This window comes from Vitis riparia, chromosome 17 (genome assembly GCF_004353265.1).
Source record: "Vitis riparia cultivar Riparia Gloire de Montpellier isolate 1030 chromosome 17, EGFV_Vit.rip_1.0, whole genome shotgun sequence".
NCBI lineage: Eukaryota > Viridiplantae > Streptophyta > Magnoliopsida > Vitales > Vitaceae > Vitis > Vitis riparia.
This window is the reverse complement of record NC_048447.1, coordinates 15,767,786-15,790,624: the sequence shown is the minus strand read 5'-3', so window position 1 is coordinate 15,790,624 and position 22,839 is coordinate 15,767,786. Positions and strand designations below refer to the sequence as shown.

The following is a 22,839-nucleotide window of genomic DNA, read 5'->3' as shown; positions in this document are numbered from 1 at the left end:
AGGTGGCGCGTCCAGTCCACGCTTTTGCATTAATTGGACCGAAGGGCCCATGTTCACAGCTTCTCCAACTTGGTTTGGACTACAATAGTCCATGGCCCAATGGAGAATAACCTAGATTTTCGTTCTGGACCAAATCAGTAGTTAGAGGGATGGGCCGGCCCAATAATCGATACACACAAAAGTCTCCAATTCAGGAATCCAAATGGATCATCAGTCCAAGATAGAAGCAAACCAGACAAACTTTGGGCATATGGCAATGATATCGAGCATAAAAAAAAGGATAAAATCATAGAGGGAAAAGGGAATTTGAAATGATTTATTTTGGTTGGTTTCTTGGTAAAATATAAAACAACTTTCTATTCTCAAAAATATAAAACAAAGTATTTTTAGATAATATTTTTTAATTATTTTTAAGTGTTTTCACTTGTTTTCTAAGAATCGTGTTAAAAAGTAATTATACAAATATAAAAAATAATTAAAAATAAAATATTATAAATTAAAATTATTTTTAAAACGTATTTAAAAACATAAAAAATAGATCAAAAACATTTGAGCTTCCCAAGTAGACATTTGTTTTATAAAACAATTTTCAAGAACCTATTCTTAAAAACTATTTTTTATAACTGTTTTGAAAAATACTTTTCAAACAATGCCAAAAAGTCTTTAAAAAATAACGTGTCAAAAGACACTAATATAACCATGATTGTTTTCGACTTGTAACCATACTTGTTGAAATGAGATTAGATTTGGTCCAAGATTGAAGACCATCATCAGACTTGATAACTAGACTAACAAATTATGTAAAATATTGTGACATACCCACATAAAACATTTTGAGATAGATTGCTCTAACATAATTTGTCGTAACATAATACACTAGTGGATATAATTATGTCATTAAATCAAATAAAATTATTAAGTTGATTTATTTAAGTATCATCTTAAGTCTATAAAATCATTATCACATAAAACATCTTTTGACTTTATGTTACCATGATTGCTATTTCACATCTCTCTAGTCATTCTCATGTTGTTTTAACTTGAGTATGCTTTTCTTTTTCACTTTGACCATATTTTTTTAAATGAGAATTATGATTGATATTTTCATAATTTTTTTCAATCTTTTTAATAATCCCTATTTTAGAACATTTATGATTAGTCTTGAAATTTGTTTACACCTTGCATTCCTCGATTTTTAAAAAAGTTATACCTTTTTTTTTTTTAATTCAAACTTTCTTGGATATAAATATAGTCTTAAAATTTATGCTTCTTCAAATTCTTCATTTTTTGTATAGAAGAAGAAAAAAATAACAATAATTTAAAGAGGCATTAGAGAAAATTTTATTAGCTTTAGTCATTAAAAAGTTTGAAACAAAAAAATGGAGAGAAAAAGACTAAGGAAAAAAATAAAACATTTTTTAATTGCACTACAAAAAGTTGAAGGAAAGAAAATTAAACTTAAAAATACACTTTACCAAGCTTTTCTCATATTTTTTTTTTTTTAATAAAATGGGAAGAAAAAAGTTTTAGGAATTTTCCTATTTCTTTTCCTTAATTTTTTTTTTTATCTTTTTTCCTATTATCTAAAGATAAGAAAATTATTTTCTTTAACAAAAATTCTATTTTCTTAGTGCATTTCAAGAATCAACAAATTATGCTCTACTTTTTTCATATATCTTTCTTTTTCTTTTAATTTTTCTCCTCTATTTTCATGTCTTTTCCTTCAAGCTTTTAGAAATTAAATGGTAAATATCTATGTCAAAATGCATAGATATAAAAGTATATAAAATAAACAAACAAAGGTTTGGGGGAAAATATGAAAAATAATAGAAGGATGATATGGAAGGAAATAAAAGTAAAAGGAATATAAAATATAAATACAAGTTTAATAAATGTTTCTCTTCTCTTCTTTTCTTTTATGCAAAGAATCAAAATTTGAAAATATATAAAGTTTTAAGCAATTTTTATTATGTTCAATTCAATATTTTTTCATAATTTTTAAAATAAATCAAATAAACATAATTGGATTCATATCAATATAAAGTAATCATCCTAGAGAGGGAGGGAGGATAACGATTTTATGCAATTATATAGCAAATGTAATGGAAGAACAATTCACATATAAAATAAAGAGAACAAGGAAGAGAACTTGCAATAGTTTTTATAATGATTTGGAGAAATACAACCTATATTTACTTTCTTTAAGCTCGCAATCAAGTAGAAGTTCAATTAAAAAAGTTTCTAACCCAAACCTTCTAGTTTTACAATTGAATTATGGTTTAAATAAATTATGTTGAACTTATAACTCTAGACACTTTCTTATATTATGATTTCAAACACCCTTTACAATAAGATTTTTCAAAATAAATTCTGTAAACCATTTTCTTTGGATTATTATTCTTAAGTACCCTTAGAAGATATAGAAATGAAGAAATGATTCATAGTTTACAACATTTACTCAAAAAGAATATGAAAAAATAGAATTGAATGGTATACTAAGATAAAATGCAAGTTTGAAAGCAAATGTACTATAAAAAAATTATCCTAAAACTCAAATAATTATATTAAAAAATAATTTAGAACTCTTTCACCATCAATACAAGAAGTTTGGAACCTTTAAATAGGAGTTGAAAACTCAAACTAACCATTATGCATAATTGAGAGTTGACCGATGGACCAATTAGTTGAATCGACTACTAGCTATTGGGTGGTAAAAGGTACAAAAAATAACCTCTAGGTTATAGGAGCTTGATTAGTCGAGCAATCGACTCAACTAGTACCTTGACCTTACACCTCAACTAGTTGAGATAAGCTTTTACTACTTTTGAAATTTTTCTTGAATCAATTAATCTCTTGGTTCAATTGGTAGATCATTTGGTTCACACCATCGATCACTTAGCTTACTTGGTTGACTGTTTGATTCACTCAATCAACTACTTAGTTAACTTGGTTGACCTCTTTATTCAACTTATTGACCTTTTGGTTCAACCTGTTGACCTCTTGGTTCAATCAATTAACCTATTAGTTTAATTGATTGACTTATTGGTTCAATTGATCGACCAATTGGTCAACTATTGATAACGACTCAAATTGTTTTACTATGAAAAGTTAAAATTAAAAAACACTTTTTAATGATGGTATATATATATATATATATCAAAATATGAGTTTTTATCTTCGAAACAATCAATCTCAATTTTTATAAAAATCATTCAAAGATGCATAAATGAACTCTATAGTTTTTGCAACTTTTACACCTTTTAACATGAAATCTTGGGAAACCCAATTAGGTAACTCTTTGTTATTTTGAAAATCATTTTAATTATAAATAACATTAAACAAAAGTGATTTTTTATTTATAAAGATTCTTCATCCAATTTATAAATGAATAAAACCGATTTAAACATTTGAATGATTTTATATGCTTAAAAAAATGAAATGTAATATAAACTTAATATACCAAAAATCTTACAAATAAATTTTAGAGAATAGATCTTGATTAATATTTTCTTTAAGGTCTTCTCATTCTTTATGATTTTTTTTAGGCTTGATTTATTTTTGTAATTATCATTTATAAAATCATTTTGCCTAAACACACTTGGAATAAATTATTAGTTTCAAATTTTATTTTATTATCATCAAAATCAAGATTAACTAAACCTTAATTTCATATTTCTTATTTTTCTTTTTTTGCTTAATGCTTTTCAGATCAAACAAAGCATTAGGGAAGCATCCAAAAAATCCATTGCATTGAGGTGTGTTTGGACACTCTTTTGTTTCCTTTAATGTTAAAAAATATAAATTACAAATGATTTTTTAATTATATTTTAGTATTTAAAAATATCACAATTTTATTTTTTTTGTTTTAAAAACTATAAACAAAACATGTTTGGTAATTATATAACAATAAATAGAAAAAAAAATTAAAACATTTTTGAATAATTGACTGAGGAGTTTTTGATCCTTTTTTTGGTATTCATAGGTGTGACATTGATATTGTTGGTCTCCCACTTAAAAAATCGAGAATCAAAAAGTTCTTTATTTCAAATTTTAAAAATAAAAAATAAAAACATAATATCAAATATGGTTTTCAAAATTTTAATTGTAAAAATAATAAAATTAAAAACCAAAACTGCAACCAAACATACATCATACCTGAACCAGTTTTTGTGTTATTCGAACTTTTAAGAAAATAGTTTTTAATGAAAAGAAAATAAGTTTTGACTAATAGCATTTGAATATTTATTCAACTATAATTTCAAAAGTGTTATATAAGTTGTAAAAATAAGGTTTAATTATTTGATAAATTAAATTATTGCAAACATGTGCAATAATTAAAATATGGATGCTAAAAATTGAAGTAATTTCTAATTTTTATTTAAAAACCACCTAATCTATACTACTTATAAAAGTAGGAGGTGTTTTACATCTTTTATTTCCTAAAGCTACCCTTATTTTTTTTTTTTTTCCAAAAATACCTCTAAACCCATCATTTATGCCAAGTGTTAAAAAAAAAAAAATCAACTTACCGGTTTACCATATATTACATATAATTGAGATTGTACGGTGTTGGACCCATTTGCAAGTTCCTCACGCGAAACTCAGACGATGGGTCGATTGGTCCTTTGTTTTTGTTGCACCATGACAAGGTCTTTATGGAGAGTTGGTACTATACTGTTAGTTTTGTACTTTTTCTTTATTTTGGAGTTTATTTTCCATAGACAAATGGGGTGTTTTTTTTTTTGGGAATAGTAGTGAGATTTTTTTAAGGGGAAATTGAGGTTTTGATTGTCTCGAGAAACAAACACAAGGGGGATCGAAAGATTTAGGACTAAGTAAAATAGAAAAGAAAAAAAAAACTCTTAATAACAAAAAATATGAAACCTTATTCCAAGACCCAACTACTTGGATATCGAAACTAATTAAATCATCCATTCAAAGCAAAAATATCTTAATTAATATGTGAAACTAAATCTAATTCTAATTTTAAAAATTTTCCTAAAATCTAACTTTACTTTCTAATAAAAACTTCTAAATGTAAGGTTGTGAATGTAACGTGTAAGCTGCTTCAGCCACTATCTCAAACAGCAAAAGGTTGATAGGGATGGTCACCCAAGAGAACATTCATTTCCTGATTGGTTTGTTCATTTCTATATGGGGAATTTGTTGTGAATTATTTCAAGCTAAGAGGTGGATCTTCATAGAGAGGCTTATGGCCAACTCTTGAGGACGCATTAACATGAGGGGCACGGCCGCATGGGTAACAATTCAACAGAGGATAAAAAGCATATTGGGATATACAGCAGGGGATAAGAAATTCTCAAATGATTCATATCCCCACTATGTAGGCCTCGTCAAAAAGGTATATCAATTTCTGGGAATCTTTTCCAAGTTGATTCCAAGTTGTAATGGGATCCAGGAACCAGCTGGGGTAGTAGTCACATTTCTGGACATCAGTTCTTGTTCTCTCGTACAGTAGGGAGAGTACATAATGTTCCCAACTGTAAAACACTAGAATGTCTAAACATGACTTCACTAATCCACAATGAATGCCTTCTTGAAGGGTCCGGCGACATGTTTAATATTCCATTCCACACTAACCCCTCTACAGCTGTTTCATCATAAGTTAGCCAGCTAGCTTGGAGTACATGATGCCAAGCAGATGTGAAAGGAAAACAAGACTATCACGTCCCAAAACCTACTCTATGGACACGATAGTTATTTCACACCTCAAACTTGAATATTCAAAATGATAATAACACAAATATTCATCTTCTAATTGAAAATTACCAATTACTAAATTCATGTGCAGAATAGTAAAATAAATAAATTATATAATCCTCAATTCTCAAATTTAAAAAATTAACACATCAACCAAAATGTTATTGTCCAAATAACTCCAAACTCAAATAATTCAAACAATAATTAAATTTTAATATCTAAACAATGTCCATAATAAAGTTTGAACCAACGTCCCAACAAAGAAAAATCTCATAGCTTAGCCATCTCTCCTCGCTCGAATTGAGAGGATCTGAAAAATTATCAACAAAGAAGTATGAGTTCAAAGCCCAATAAGGAACATTAATATAGTTTCATGAATTAAATAGTTTCGATCATACTTACAAATAAGAGATTTAATGTAAAATCATTTTCATAAAAATGTTTTGAGTACAAATATGCTAACACATTTTAAAGTGTTTAACAAAAAAATTTCATATATATATTAAAATCATTTCATATTCATTTCAAATAAAATACATTTCAGTTATTTTCATTCTGATTATCAAATAACAAATGATGCTCAATTATGTGAGATTTCACAAATGAGTGACTAGTTTTAAATTTCTTCTATTTAAGGTAAACAAAACCAAATGTTAACAATCATAACTTGTTGATTAGGGTCATAAGGTCAATTATTATAACCGTTGATTAGGGCCATAGAAATGTCAAACAATCATAACTCGTTGACTAAACCATAGAAACCAGAGTCAAATATTTCATTTCATTAATTCAAACTTACAAAACAAAATATCATATTTCTAAAATTTTCATTTTTCATAAACAAAGAAAATGTTTAAATATATTTTTCATACAAAACATATATTTTGATACATGCATAGAAATTAAAATAACATTTTTACACATTTCAAAATACAATGTAAAAAGAAAATTATTTCATTTTATAAAATCTGCATTAATTTCCCTTACTTTTGAAGAATTTAGTTTGAAGAATTTACTCCTTACCTAGATACATAATATCATACACAATATTTATTATTAATTATTTATCTAGAGATATAAATTTGACCATTCTAACAATATTTTATATAATTATCGGTAATTCTAATTAATTTCATATATTAACATTATTAGAGATAATATTATTTTCAACTTCCTAAACAATAATAAATTAATTTAATAAGTTTTCAATTTTTTATAAAATTCATATTCCTCTTTAATTTTATCATAACTATTTATTTCTTTATATAGATACTTAAATTAAATTAAAACTTATACAAAAAATATTATTATTATTATTATTCTTAATCCATATCCTCTTTTACTTAACAAATTATCCATATACTTTTAACAACTCCAACAACCCCACAAACTCCCTTCATTATTATTATTATTTTTATTTATTCCACTATCGCTTTTTCACCCTTTGGTTCTCGGAGTTAAATTGATTTTTTTTTTTTCACTTCGACAATCTCATTTTCGTTCTTTTTTTTTTTCTTCTTCCTTATTTTTATTTTTTTATTTTTAAATTGTCACCCCAACATGCCACCTTAAATTCCAACTCTTTTTATTATTATTAAAATTTCTTTTTCCAATCTAAAGCCTCCACAAACGATTTATTTATTTATTTTCTAAATCTAAAATTTCTCTTCTTCCACTAATTTTTCATTTATTTATTTTCTATTCAATTGAAAATTTCCTATTTTCATCAATAAATTAATCTACATTCATAAGTTTCCAATCTTTTGGTCTAAAAAAAATTAAATAAATAAACCCTAATTTAGATTGGAATTTATAAAATATTCAAATCTAATTAATGAATATAAAATACTAAACCAATTGTTAAAATCTTATTTGAAAAGTTGATTTTCAAATCGTAAACCTCAAAATCTTTAGTCTTATGTTTTCTGATATTTCTAATATCTGTGTAAAAGGGCTTTCTGAATAGAGAAGATAGGGAAAATATAATTTATACATATCTAAGGCTTTAAAAAGCGAAAAAACTTTTCTATTAAAATTAATGAATTTTTAAATTACGATTTTACCCCTAAATTGGGTTTGGGGTATTCCAAAGACCCTTTTCTCATTGCCCATATATATATATATATATTACCAACTCCTTGCAGATTTTACATTATTACTCATGTTCTTTCGTAATTGTTACCTTTCGAAGTAGATATATTCATATGTATAAGTTGTCCTACGCTTGGGTGTCACAGCACATCACAGAAAAAAAACAAAGGAAAAGACAAAGCAGGGAAGTCTACATATATGTATATATATTGAGCGATTGTTTTCCTGATAAAATCAGTCACGTCCCAGAGGTTAGGCAGCAGCTATGTATTGTTCCTATCTTTTCTTTCCTGTGGCCATGGAGTTATCTGTGAGGCCTTTATATGCATTATCTCTTCCACCTCTTCTGTCTAGCTTTTGGAAAAAAAGTTTGTCCAGCGACATGTTGTGGTTGTAAAGAGACTGCATGTTAGGTTAAATTTATACAGGCTAAAATCAGCTATATACGACATTATGGTCTTCTATCAATGGAGTAAATGGGAAAACAACATATTATTGTTCACAGTACAACATATGACTTCTCTACCGATCTACAGTTGATCTAGGAAATCTGCCAATGAAAAGCGACAATACTCTTTTCGCCTTGTAGTACTGCCATCGATTGGCTTGCTGATCATATCACATCCCAACTGGGATATAATATACTTGGTTCAAATTGTAGCATCAAATCTTTGGGGCCCTCCTGAATTAATTAGGGTTAACAAATTAATAATGGTACAATTAATGGTTTTTGATGTGGGCTTTAAGGAGAATCTAAGGATCAAATTACAACAGAAAGGTAGTATCATGGAGAGACATCTTTTCTCGAAATGGGCCAAGCTGTGCTTTTCATTAGTATCAATCAAAACTCCTTCAATAACAGGAGCAACATAGAAAAGAGGATTTACAACAAAAAAAAAGAAAAAAAAAAAGAAGGGAAAAAGAGAAAAATCAGCTGCAAATAAAGCAGACAGATACTGTTTGGCTATGATATTTAGTGGGCACAACCTGGGGATAGTGGCCTATTTCGTGTCATACAAAGAGGGAAATAGAAAAAATAAGTGCTGTGGTCGGGTAATTCCTTGATCGGTTTAGACTAATGGCATTATAACCTTCATCCTGCTGTAGCTCCCATTGCAATTTGGTGTAGTGGTGGTGTCGTAGAAGTCACCAGTGGATCTGTTTGACTCATGAGTTTAATTAATTGCCTGAGATATCAAATCAAAAATCACAAAGGTGTTTTACTAAGGGTAAAGATGAAAAGCAAGATGATAATTAATTATAAGCATATCCCCAATGACCACTTTTGAGATGGAAGAGGTTTGTGCCATGATATGAGATTACTTCCCAAGCAAGAAATTTGAGGAAAAAGATAAATGCTTCCAATGGGTTGACATATAATAATGCAATATTACCAAATAAGGCCACTGAGAAAGAAAATTATTGCACTACCAGTCTCACAAGTTCTTGCTCACCATGGAAATTGGTTCATCCCCTAGCAGACTCAATCCAAAAGGAATCCGGACAAGGGCGAAAGGCGGAAGCAACGGTGAAAATAATAAATATATACAGATGAGTTTTGAGACCTTTGGGTCTAACCAAAATGGCTTTTGAGACAAATAGAGAACTCACTGAAGTGAAACAAAAGGTGGGTGTCCTTATCTAAGGAAATGACCCACAAGGAAAAAAGAAAAAGAAAAAACGGAAGAAGAAATTATTTGTGGAAATGAAAGCACTGCCCTAACTAAGACTTTAAGGGTTTTATGCTCTCATTATCACCCATCCAAATGTGGTACTTCACCGTCTTTTTTCATAGTTATCGCCTTCTTGAAAGCAACCCCAGAACAACCCTGTTCACCATTTCATGTGGTCCTCCCAATTATGTCAGTCTAAAGAGGTCAGGCTTAGCTAGGCCACAAGAAGAGAGAGAGAGAGAGAGAGAGAGAGAGAGAGAGAGAGAAAGAGAGAGATGATTCTTGATATATGGGCACGACGGCATGTATAAATGGAAAAAAAAAATCAGGCAAGAGGGTGAGAAAATAAATATGAGTCTGCAATAAGGGCTTTCGATTGTGGATAGGACTATTGCCATATTCGAATAAGATGAGATGTGAGGGGGTGGTAGTTACGGCTATAGGCGATTGGCTAGGGTTTGGAGAAGGTCTTGGGGGATGGCAGTGGGAAGTACTAGCCACAAACCAGAGCAAAACCAAAAACTGTAGCTATGTTAGTTTTTTGTGTTGTGATACAGTGATAGAGAGAGAGAGAGAGGGGGGCAGCCAGCTTTTTGGTTCTCAAAGAAAAGGTGAACACCCAAAAGCACGCGTCATGGAGTGAACCCAACAACATTCTCACAAGAGACTTGATAGATAGACACAAGGAAGAGAGAGAGAGAGAGAGACATAGAGTTGACAGACGGAGAGAGAGAGCAAGAGATGGAGATGGGTTCTCTTTTAAGTGATAGGGACATATGTTGAAAGAGAAAGAGGGAAGGCCAGTCAAAAGAGCATGGGGTTCCTTGGCAGGCCTCAAAGTATATGCCCTTCCAAGTGAAATAATTGTCCTTCCCTAGGGTTAAACAAGGCCACGTGGAGCCCTTCAAATATGTGATGTATATGCATCTTCCCATTACATTTCACTCACCCCTAACCCCATTTCCCCATTGCTCTTTGAAATGGAAATTGGAATCCATGCAAATTCTGTCTTTGAAAAGTTAAGAGGGAGGATAAGAGTTTCTCTCTCCCTCTCTCCCTCTCTGTCAGCTGCTCCCACGTGAAGTGGCATAATAAGAAGTCTTTCATATCCACTCACCTCCCACAATGTAGCTGCTTCACTCTCCACTCCCTCTAGGTATTTCCCTTTCATTGTCCAACCACAAGAACCAACTTTTGATCTAAAGAAAAAGATGGCTCTTTGTCTGCAATAAATTCTCTCCTCCTACTTCCCTTCTATGCTTGCCTACCCTCACCATCCTTATATTCATCTCTGTCTCTCTGTCTCTCTGTCTCTCTCAGAAGTCCCAGCTTATACAGTATTCATTGTTCGGCTGTCTTTCTCATGCTCTAGTTTTTCTTCGCCGAGAGAGAGAGAGGTAAGTGGACTCTCTTTCTTTCTCTCTCTCTCTCCCTCCCTCTAGTTCACACACACTCACACGCATAAATTAAATATCCAAGATACATGCTATCGGCCTGTCTTTCTCAAGCTCCACATCTCATACAAAGGGATAAAAAGAGGGGCAAAAAAAATCAAACATCCATTAATATATCTGTCTTCTTCAAGTGTTGGTTCTTTTTTTGCAGGGAACTTGTGGACCGCTAAAGAAAAAAGTAGTCTCATGCTGTGGTGTATATGATTCTTCACAAGCTCAAGTCCCTTTAGCTTGCTTGCGCACGGTTGAGGTGTCCAGGTGCAATTTTCCAGCCACAGATGTTCCTCTCCAACAGCAATGGCAACAATCCCATTTCTTACCCCGACCAAACAATTCTCCATGCCCCTTTTATCACTGATGTCAGCCACAATTCTCAACAGGAAGACCCTCCGTCTTCCTTCTTCTACTTTCCGTCTCCCTTTATTCACTACGAAGATGATGCTTTTCTCCAACACAATGACCTAATACCACAACTGCAAGCCCTCATGCCTGATGATACTCTAGCTGATACTATGGTTAACATGGTAAATTCAAACAAAAACAGCAATGAACTAATAGGAGATCGCAAGCAAAGTAACAGTGTGACTGAGCCGATCATGCAAAAACGGTCTTCCAAGAGGGATCGGCACAGCAAGATAAATACTGCCCGAGGCCCCAGAGATCGGAGAATGAGATTGTCCCTCGAAATCGCTCGAAAGTTCTTTGATCTGCAAGACATGCTAGGCTTTGATAAAGCTAGTAAAACTGTTGAATGGTTACTAATAAAGGCCAAATCTGCCATCAAAGAACTGTCAAGAGGCGTCCCTCAGATGAAACATAGCTGCAGCATTAGCGTGAAGAGTGCATCCTCTACTTCTGATTGTGAAGAATTATCGGGAATCGACACCATTAATGGAGACCAACAGGGGAGCATCTCTAAGGGCAAGCGCTCAAAGTGTCTTACCAAAGAGAGAAAGACTAGACAGTCGCGTAAGAATGCATTTCAACCTCTTGCCAGGGAGTCGAGGGAAAAGGCAAGAGCAAGGGCAAGGGAGAGGACAAGAGAAAAGATGTGGAGTAGGAGACTTGATGAATCAAAAGTATGTGCTGAAGCAAATAGTCATGACTTGAACCACTTAGGTTCTATAAGTTCCTTCGAAACCGGGGAAGAATCTGGTTCCCAAAGTCACAACCTGATTCCATCTTTGGAGCTCCTGCCCGAGGTTGAAGAACCGAGCTCCAATGAGCAACATCATTCAGGGATTACAGAAGCCATGCTTGATAATTCTTTAGTGATTATGAGCAAGCAGTGGAGCCCATCCTCCATTTTCAATTATCTCAACTTCGGAATTTCCCAAGAGGTAAGTTCCAACAACAGTTTCCTAATTTACAGAAATTGGAGGACATTAATTGTTTGCACTAAAATGCACTATAGCTATTGGGCTGTGACAAACATGCAGCAATCAAGAAGTAGTCTCCAACATGGAACATGAAATTCAAATTTTCTGACTTCTCCATTTATTTTTTTTTTCTTTTTTTGGCAGCCTCAATTTCCAGGCTTTCAATTCCATGGAAAACCATGGGAGGCCCACAGCAACCAAAATCTATGCTAAGGTGGTTTGTCTCTCCATCTTTGGTGAATCGAGCAGATGATCATTAGAGGAAAGCTATGTTTCACTTCCCTTTCTTTTTCTGTTTGCAATGTAATAGAAAGACATCGATCTTTCACTGTACATAATAAGGAAAGGGATATTATCCTTCCTAAGCCCCATCATCGAAAATAACCCCACTATTATTAATTATGGATGTTCTCTTGTGAACTATTTTGTCAATGATAGTTATGGATCTTTGCATTAGAAGAAAAATTTTATCTCTTGTTTCAATGCATGTATACGCCCATCTCTTTCTTATTTTTGCCTTCTGTGTGTGTATATATGCTTAGAACATTTAGTCATATGATCAAATATAGTGAACACCCTAGGAGGGTTGATATATTGAACTACAAGATAGAGGTCAGGGGCTTCCAAATCATGTAAGTTTACTCCTGAATTTTCTTTCTAGTTAGTATTACACTCTTCAGGCTTCCACTTACCCTCTTTAGTTTTCTTTTTCTTCTGCTTGAAATATTTTCATTATGTGATTCTTCCCTCCAGTGTTTTGGTGAGAAATTCCAGTCTTCCTGAAAATGGCTAGGAATTCTTTTTGGACTATTCAATTTTGGTTTTTTTTTTCCTCTTTCTTCCTCTAGTTGTGGATTTCTGAGTACCGTTCACTTTTTAAGTGTGTATTCCTAATAGTGAATTATACCAATCATTTTCCAAGAAAAGATTGAATAGACCACCATCCACTTTGAGTTCACGCTTTCAAAGTCCATTGCACCTAAGGATATAAATTTCAACCTAATAATAATTATCTCATTGTATTTCATAATAACCTAAAAAGTTTGAATGAAACGTATGGAACATATACAATCAAGATACAAAATCATTGGCTATATAGAATTTGATCGGATAATATAAAATGCAAAGTTTGGAGTCGACTAAAAAGGCGCATACCGAACTTAGAACTTCAATTGGTTTAGCTATGAAGATTGACTATTGGAGTCATCTTTAAGGAAATGTGTGGCAGTGAGTTATCAATAACTGCTGGATGTAATTCACACAACAATCTTTTCACTTCCTTAAATGGACATCCCTAGAGGCTTTGGACATCTTTTGGGGCATTAATTAATAGAACTCAAATACTTTAAAGATTTAACCTTCACATACAAAACCATGCTATTTTGAAAAATGCATGAATTAAATTTTGCTTTTATGAGGCTTACATACTGGAATAGGGCTTAAGTTATGTTAACAAATGTGCCATGGAGGAAAACATTGTTCCTAGTGTTAATTTCCTTGATGATTTACAGGAAGATATAGCTAATATCAAAGGCAACTATTGTGAATTCTATTCTGGTATATCATGCTTGGTCCTATTCACTAAGAGGAAATATTGTACTTATTTATTTATTTTTGAATATAATTTTTCACATACTTTGTCGTTAAACAAAATTTGTTTTCACTTGTCCTAGGATCAATAAAAATGGAGTAAGATGATATATATGATCATTGTCATACAACTTATATCACTAAGAATATTAGTGTACCATTATTAGTCCCAATAAATATTTACAATTTTAGAGACTTTAATTTTCAACCTTCAAACAATGCATGGATTCTTTAGTAGTCTAGTAGGCGCCTCCTATTGTAAGCAAATCATTTGTTGATACTTACTATAGCGCGTAAATGAACTATATTTGAAGTACATTAGAAGTTTGTAGCTGAACATCACAAGATTAATAAACTAACAAATCATTTTCTAAGACATGTATCTAAAACAAATACGCATTTTTGGTTCCAAAATTTGGAACCAAAGAAAGAACACAAGTTCTTGCAATCCACTTCTTAGGCTCCAAAAAGGAAAAAACTTCCAAATTTTTCGGCTCCAAACTTATGTATTTTTCTACTTCTTAAGATGAAGTTTGAGTGGCTAGAATTGTATGTTTTCTGCTAGCATTGTTCTGAGAGTTCAAAACTAACTTGTTAGACTTGAAATTTTTAATTCCTTGAACTAGCTAGGGTGGAAGAATTAGGAATCGTTTCCTTGAAACTTTGATTGTGTCTCCGTATTTCATACCTAATTAAGTATGCCTAGGTCATGCTTCCTAATTAGATTATTGAATCTCCCTCCTAATTTTAAGAAACTACATATATTCAACTTGTTTGATCTTGTCATGCTTGGAACTCTACCTTTTTCCTTACTGAAGCTGCTAATGATAGTAGTAATGAAGCTTAAGACAGCGACACTGGTTCCCAAACAAGACAGAAATCCATAAGGTCCTCTACACAATCATTTATCCTTTCATGATTGTAGGCCAAGAATTCTGAGTTCAAGTTTCCTTTGACTTGGTAGCAACTCCATTTACAAAAATCGAATATGCTAACTGTCAGTTTCTCAATCATGGTTTTCTAAGTGCTTCTTATATTTGATGAATCATAGATACAATGCAAAGAAATTGATCAACTCGATCAGATTATTGAAAAGAGAGGTACAAGGAAACATCAGACTACAGCCCGAGTTTCAAACTCTTTTAGGATAAGAAAACTTTGTTTAGTTTGTCCACTGAAATGGTCACCTATATATTAACAGATTAATGGAGGTTATGGTTGAGGGATCGGGCCTATATTAATCATTAGAAAATCCTATAGGTGATTTTTTCATGGGTGGGTCTATTGCCACTCCACCTTGATGTATAAGCAAAATTAATGTACATGACACATGATTTACCTGAAATGGTTAGGCCATCATGTAATATTTTAACTTTGGAATGAAGAAAACTTGTCCCCATCATTGGATGAGAAATGTTTTCTTGCAAATAGCATGTATATCTCTATTTTTCATGTCATGCAGCCTTTTCCGATATAATCATTTCGAGTTTAACCCTTTACTAATTTAGAGTCGGTCTAAATGAGTGAGATGTTGAGATTAGGCTACTTTCGTTCATCCTCTATGCCTTATTTAACTTTAAATTAAGGTTATAAGCAAGAGTTCCAAATCTGAGTTAGTAAAGATTTTTTTGCTTCTTAATCCTTATTCACATTCTCCAGAATTGCCAGGTAGTGTAACAAGAAAATTGAAAAATTAATGACTGCTATATAGTTGCATAAAGCTCAAACTAATTCAATATATGTAGAATGCGTCTAAAATGTTAAAAGATGATATATATAAAACCAGCCTTTTAATGGAGTGACAATTGTGGCTTCAATTTCATGCTCCAATCATGATGACGAACAAAGGACATGGGAAAGCAGTGGCCCGCCATGTGGTAATGGAAGGTGATTGTCATGATAACAATGGCAAGTTTCAGTACTGCTCATGCCTCCATTTTCCTTTCAGTTCTTTGTTGTTCTCCATGATAGCTATTTGTTTTTGTCCTACCAGGAATGGGTATAGCCTATTTGATCTTAAGGGAAAGTTAGCAAAAGAAGACCAAACATATTTGAATGGTTTTGTGTGGTGGAACAATGACCAACACTAACAACTCTAATACAAATAATTGCAGCAATTTCCTCAAGGTGAAGGAATTGAGGTCAAATCAAGTTTGATGACCAAGAGCAATATCTAGCTTAGTGTCATTAAATCGGAGTTGGAGTTGCTATGCTATTTTGACAGAGATGGAGAACGACACTAATTAGTATTGCGGATACACATTGATAATGGAAAAAGGAGCCACATGTGACCAGTTAAGTTGTGGAGTCCTTTTCGTGAAAAAGGAGGCAAAAGTCATAGCAATAAAGGGAGTATAACAGATCCTGCTACATATTATGGCGTGGTTGACCTAGTAACCTTGAAATGCTTTGTTGAAAGAATAGGGGAAATAAGCAAGGAAAAAAGACAGCTACTAGCTAGTGGACAGCATGACATTACATGCTCTCTTCAATGATGCCAATAACTGCCATGGCAAATTAGGTTATGCAACACAACCCTAGCAATCTTGGAGCTTTTGTCAATCAAGATTGAGCTTACACTTCAACACAACCCTAGTATTCTTAGAGCTTTTGCCCATCAAGATCGGGCTTACACTTCTCTCTCTCTCTCTCTCTTTCAATTCGAGAAAGACCAATCATGCTCTCACTCCTCAAAGGAAAAAAAACAAACAAATTTAATCATATTATTGAGGAAACAGGTTGAGCATGCTTGCGGTGGGACAATTACAGTATTTGCACCACTGGATATACACTGGGGATACCACCATATAAAGCTTAACTGGCAATCATCTGTTAATATTAAAGCTAGTTTGGGAGTGACGTCTAGAGAATTAGTTAGATTTCTCCTTTTCCATTTCTTTCTCTTTCTCTTCCAAAGCAGTAAAGCAATAAAATACGACCTCACCAAGTACAAATTTGTCCTATATTGTCCAAACGATTAAGTGACATTGAACTTAAGCCTTGCATGTGCATAATTTATATTTGCTAATTGACCAAGAAAAGTGCATCGATCTGGTAGCAATCTTGGTGGTTTTGATATTAGTTTCTTCTTACCTATTTGAGTCAGTTAGAGTGAAGGAAATTAAAAGAAAAAACGGTGGAATAGGGCCACATGACCTAGTCCCATTGACCGGCTGGAAAGGAATATGGCAGTCAAATGACAGATTCACTAAGGTATATATCCGTATGTTTGTAGCTGTTGGAAAAGGAATCTAGGTTCTTTTGAATAGTTCGCAGATTTGACAATTTTCAATTGCTTTTATGCAGTGGTTGGTGTGCAAATTTATTCTTATTTCATGGACAATCTTAATTAGGCTGCCTGTTGATAGCGAAGAGTCTTTTGGCTTATATGAAAGACTTCAAGCGGCTTGGTGTGTTGACTATTTGAAAAAGTTCCAAGGTGGATCAATGTTGAACTAAAACTTTGGTGTCAAAAGGATGTGATTGCATGAGAAGGGAAGCTAGTTTTCATCACTGAAGTCAGTAAATAATATATACAGCAAGGTATGATCTCTACATATCAAAGTTTTATGAAGCAAATACAACTTGGCAATTTGGTTCACACATCCTGCATCCTGGAGATGTAAGAAAAACAAGGCGAAGATCTTGTTTAATTTGGGAAAATTATTTCCATTCATTTTTTGTTGTTTATGTAACCATGAACCAGGTTTCATTCCTGCTCTATAAATTCTTAAAAGATGATGTACACAACCTTTCAATTAATGCTACAGTATATATTGAGTTATGCAGTTTACCCATCACAGATAGGTCTGGCTTGATTAAAAGAAGCTAGGTTGCCTTTTGGCTAGCTAGTCTAAGTATGGGGAAACATATCCTTTCAAATTCGTTAATCTTTCAAGTCACAAACTCTGCAGCCACAACAAAAAAGGCTCATGCAACCCCTATCTTGAAAGAGAGAGAAAAAAGTGGGCATGATAAAATTCACAAAACCCTAACTAAAATGCATGCGCATAGCAAAGTAGAGATGAAATCATTTCCGAATAACTAAGAAAGCTTAAGAATTGAACCCCGCACTGACCCAACCAATAGGCAAATGAATATTTTGGTTAGTGTACATTTAAGAATTTCATTTTGATTATGTTTGGTGCCGAAAAATGTTTAGGATAACAAAAAAGGAAAAAAAAATTATGATTTTACTATAAAAAAATACAAAACATAATTAGAATTGATTAAAAATTCATATATTTTAAAATTATTTAAACTTTATATAATATATATAATTTATTAATTCTAAATCTATTTTTTCTTTCCTTTTTCCTTTTTTTTTTCTTACATCTCTCCTCAAATTTTACATACCAAAAGGTAACCCTTGGGCATGGTAATGGGCACTATTAGGAGTGTAAAATTGCTATGTATGGAAAGAGATGACAATTAGGTCTTGGAAATATGAAGAAAATGTCACCAAGTGGAAGAGAAACACGTAAAGCCACAGATCTGTCATTTGTAGAGCGAGGTTACGTGATATTTTACATGCCATACCACTGATTTATGACATGTGGCGTGTATAAGGATTATCTTAATTTGAAAGGAATACTTGTTGACCTTGACCTATGTATTTTTGGTAGCCAGTATATAATACAATTAATCACAAAGGAATAATATGCTCTCATTTTTCTATCCTTTCTCTGTAAACCTAACAATCTCAAAGATCACATCAAAATTATAGCATTAATTTGTGAAGGATGAGAACAAACAAATAGCTCGAGGAAGCCCTAACTGCACATAGAAGTTGCCATCTCAACTTCAAACCCTGAGACTTTGGTTGATTAGAGAGAGAGAGAGAGAGAGAGAGAGAGAGAGAAAGGGAGGGGTGCTGCCTCTGTTGTTTTATCCAACAGACAGTGATTCCACAAGCTTCTGGTGCGGAACGTTGGCATTTGTCCTTTCTCTCCCTCTAAAGCTGCCGTGTTGTTTTACGCCACACACCGGAACTCCTCAAGCTTGTGGTACACTTTGTCCTCATCTGGTCTCTCTCAGTCTCTCTCTGATTCCCCATCTCTCTCTCTCTCTCTCCAGCAGAAAAAGGAAGATGAGGGCTTGCCATGTGAACATGGACGAGATCTACAGCACCAGGAAGCACTAGGAATCCTCTTCAAAAAATAATGTGAGTATTTCTAGAACTCAGACAAGAACACCATGAAGGAAGTAATGGAATCTAAAATTTTTCCTTTTTGGGTGCAAGAAATCAGAAAATCGGTTCATATGTTTGAACGGATAAAAGCACATCTATATTTTTTTGGTAGATGACCGATAATGAATTGAACAAACAAAAGAATGAAAAAATATTACTACATTCTGAGATTGGTCTGAAGTGATTGATCACCTTGCTCCCCAACCACAAATAAATGTATATATAAATGAAAACAGGAAAAAAAGAACCCTAAGGGACCATCCTACTGCTTCGAAGTTGTGGATATATTCACTGATTTTCAAAGAGAGGGAGAGAGGTAACTTATGTGGAGTGATTCAACTAGCTCATAAAATTTATTGGAAAATAAAGAGAGAAAAAACTTACCCTACAAACCCTAAAATACCAGTACTGCTTTGAAAGCTGTGAAATCTCTCTTCTTCTGAGTTTCAAAATTGCTATTCCCTACCAAATTTTTATCCCTCTTCCTCCTCTTCCTCTATCCTTGCGCTCCCCCAGATCTAATTCATCAGAAGCTTGATGCAAAAAGGAAAACCCCAAAGGAAAAAGGGCACTGGATCAGAAATCAAACCTAGCAGTTAACTGAACCCTACAAGTAGGAGAAAGCTTTCCAGACCAACCTCTAGAAAGAGAGATACAGTCCGGCCTACCTCTGAAATCTTGGAGAGGCAAACAGAAATGTGCTTGCTGTTGTTTCTCTAATTTTCTTTAAAAAATCATTGTCTCTGCAAACCGATCAAGAATATTCATTAATGTTAGGAAAAGCAGCAGACAGACACTCTGAACTACTTCCCGAGAAACCCTAGAGAGAAATCTTCCAATCCACTATCTCAGAAACCCTAAGTGGAGAAGTCCAAATGAGTGGGGCAGAAAGGGAAGCTACAGTTGCTTCAAATCTCACCCTGAAAAAACAAACAAACAAACAAACAAAGAAATGTATTTCCACGAGGAGAAAGATTCTAAAAGATTTTTAGAAGCTCCATTAAAGGCAGTGATTTGAGTGCAGTCAGGGCAAGCTGGGCCAAAAGGTAATGGAAAATGGCTAATGTTTTTGAGTGGTTGGCCAATTGCGGAAGTGAAAGTGGTGACTCTTTAGTTGGATGGAAAGGCAGGACTTGGTTTGAGATATGATCATTTGTTTCATGTAGTGCAAGAAAATTATTGTACCAGACAATCTTGGTTCATGCACCTAGCCAGCTGACCTAAAGTCTCTTTATCCATTCTGTCATTTTCTAATCTTTTTCACTCATCAGGCACCTCCTTCAAGGGAGGACCACAAAAAATATGTCTGTCCCCAAAAAACTAAATTAAATTCATACAAGTTTTACCTAAAGATAAAAGGATCTTTGAGGATAGGTCTTACAATAAAGTGATCAGATAGAGGCGGAGTGTAGTGTTGCAGCAAGCTTTGATACCACTAATCAAACATGGCCGCGTGTACCTATAGCCAGATTTGAATAAAGGGAAGGGACTTGGGTGCAATATTAATGGTGAGCACCAGAAGATGTGTCAAGCTCTTTTGGCCATGGATTAATCTTGAATGGGCAAGGCATCATTGAATTCACAATGAAAATTTGAGAAAATATATCTTTTTTTTTCTTTTTCTTTTTGTTTTTTAAATGAACTTTCTTGCTCATTCATACCTCCATAACACCTAAGGAGTTGATGTAAAAAGGAAAAACAGTATTCTAACCAACGACTTGAGTTTTTGGAGTAGTATATGGTGAGATTACTGATCTTCAGTGTTAAACGACTGATCAAATTTGGGACTCCAGCATCAAGAGAATAGTGCAATAGGACAATGATTGAGTTTGTTAACCAGATAACTAGCCTAAACACATGCATTTAAAGTATTGGTGTCAGAATGTACCAAGTTGGAGTACTTCAAAGGAAGAGATTGAACTCATTCTCCGAGTGTATTTCCGAGTTCACATAGAACCAAGCCTGCAAATTTCCACGAAATTTGCGGAAGTTCGCCATCACAGGACCCCAGTAGGAAAGCCATGTACAACCGCCTGTCCAAACCCATGTACAAAGTTCACTAATTTTTTTTATTAAAAGAAATTGCCAAAAAATCCCCAGGTCCCTTGGAAGTTGGCCAGAGAAGACGAATTAGAATAAAGTAACCATATTCGTGTGGCCATCTACAGAAGGAAATGGGTGGAATTCTGGAAGTATGATCTCTGTAGAAAGGCCAAGATATACGAGTACGAGACTTCATTCTAGAGACCGGATCTTCCTAGCAAGCACGAGCTTTCTAGTAAAGCCAGTAGGCTAAGCTACAATGCTGCCTTCTAATGAGTTCCTTAACCCATATATTACAATGAGTTCCACTTTATGACTCATCCAGATGAGAAGATACTGATGTTGGAAAGTTAATTTTGATTGAGAGATTTTCTAAATATTAGAATTAGAGTCAGTTTTTAAAAGTTAAGGGGGAATATTTTATTTTAAGTAGTTATTTTAATTTCTATTTAGTTAAATATGAATATTTATAAATAAGAGATTATAATTGTTTTTGTTTCTCTATCAACCTTATTATTCCAACAAATTAGTATTAAATCGATACAAAAAATATGACAAATGGGATGTCTCCATTTCAAGTCCCCCAACTCAACAAAGAAAATTACGATAATTGAAGTATCAAGATGAAGGTTTTGCTTAGTTCATGAGATGCATTAGAAGTTATAGAAACAGCTGCAAAGAGCTATAAGATGAAACCACTCTATCTCGAAATCAAAGGAATTTTTTGAAAAATACAAGGAACAAAGACAAGAAAGTTTTCACCATCATCTATCAAGGAATGAATGAAAGTACTTTTGCTAAGATTTCAGGTACAACCACCCTCAAGCAAATTTGAGAGATACTACAAAATTCACAAAGTTGATAAGGTATGAAAAGTTCGTCTTTAAACTCTTAGAAAATAATTTAAAGGTTTGAATATGAAAGAATCAGAATTGATTTTTGGTTATTTTTCCAAAGTATTGACTATTGTGAATTTATTAAAAAGAAATAGTGAGATTTTAAATGATACTCATGTGATTGAAAAAATATTTTGATCTTTAGATTTGAGGTTTGATTATATTTTTGTGGTTATTGAAAAATCTAAAGATTTAGATTATATGATCATTAATCATCTTATGAAATCATTGCAAGCTGATGAAGGGAGATTAAAAAGGAAGAACCAAGAAAAATTAAAACAAGTTCTCCAAACAAAACTTACATTAAAAGAGAATGACAAAAACTTTTATGAAAGAGGCCAAAATAATCATAGATATGGTCATGAATGTGGTAGAGTAGGAGGTAGTTTCAATTCATCAAATAATAAAGGAACAAGCTAAAACTCATATTGCTCAAAAGGGTGTGAAGGATAACTTGATTTAAATTCTAAATGAAAGGGAAATGTATGATAAATTCTAAATTTAATGTTATAATTGTAACAAATATGATCATTATACTTATGAATGTAGAAGTTCTACTAATTATATGGAAAGACAAGCCAATTATATTGAAGAGAAAGATCAAGAAGAACCTACTATATTGTTGACATATAAAGGAGAAAGTGAAGAGCAAAATATGTGGTATCTTGACACCGGAGCAAACAATCATATGTTTGGTTTCAAAAACATGTTTATGGAACTTGATGAATAAGAAGTGACCATGTTATTTTTAAAGATGCATCCAAAATTCCAATAAAAGGCATGGGTAAAATCCTAATTTGT

At 32.9% G+C, this 22,839-nt stretch overlaps 1 protein-coding gene and 2 long non-coding RNA genes across 6 annotated transcripts; 1 reads left to right on the top strand and 2 right to left on the bottom strand.

Annotated features, from left to right (window-relative positions):
- Positions 1-8,611: 8,611 nt before the first annotated feature.
- Positions 8,612-9,416, bottom strand: LOC117934413. The gene is made up of 2 exons (XR_004654487.1): positions 9,267-9,416; positions 8,612-8,999 (listed from the first exon to the last, which is right to left on the bottom strand). It is a non-coding gene; the product is annotated as an uncharacterized LOC117934413 (long non-coding RNA).
- A 1,072-nt stretch (positions 9,417-10,488) lies between these two features.
- Positions 10,489-12,783, top strand: LOC117904329 (transcription factor DICHOTOMA-like). Of its 4 annotated transcripts, none has more exons than XM_034816881.1 (3): positions 10,489-10,641; positions 11,091-12,279; positions 12,463-12,783. In XM_034816881.1, the coding sequence occupies exons 2-3, from the start codon at positions 11,218-11,220 to the stop codon at positions 12,529-12,531; spliced, it is 1,131 nt and encodes a 376-aa protein (XP_034672772.1). In that variant the 5' UTR covers positions 10,489-10,641; positions 11,091-11,217; the 3' UTR covers positions 12,532-12,783. The 4 variants fall into 4 exon arrangements, with proteins under 4 accessions (XP_034672772.1, XP_034672770.1, XP_034672771.1 ...); XM_034816879.1 differs by having other exon boundaries at positions 10,489-10,882; XM_034816880.1 differs by having other exon boundaries at positions 10,489-10,882; positions 11,071-12,279.
- Positions 12,784-19,430: 6,647 nt separating this feature from the next.
- On the bottom strand, positions 19,431-20,228 carry LOC117904390. Its single transcript, XR_004649581.1, has 2 exons — positions 19,768-20,228; positions 19,431-19,632 (listed from the first exon to the last, which is right to left on the bottom strand). It is a non-coding gene; the product is annotated as an uncharacterized LOC117904390 (long non-coding RNA).
- Positions 20,229-22,839: the final 2,611 nt, after the last annotated feature.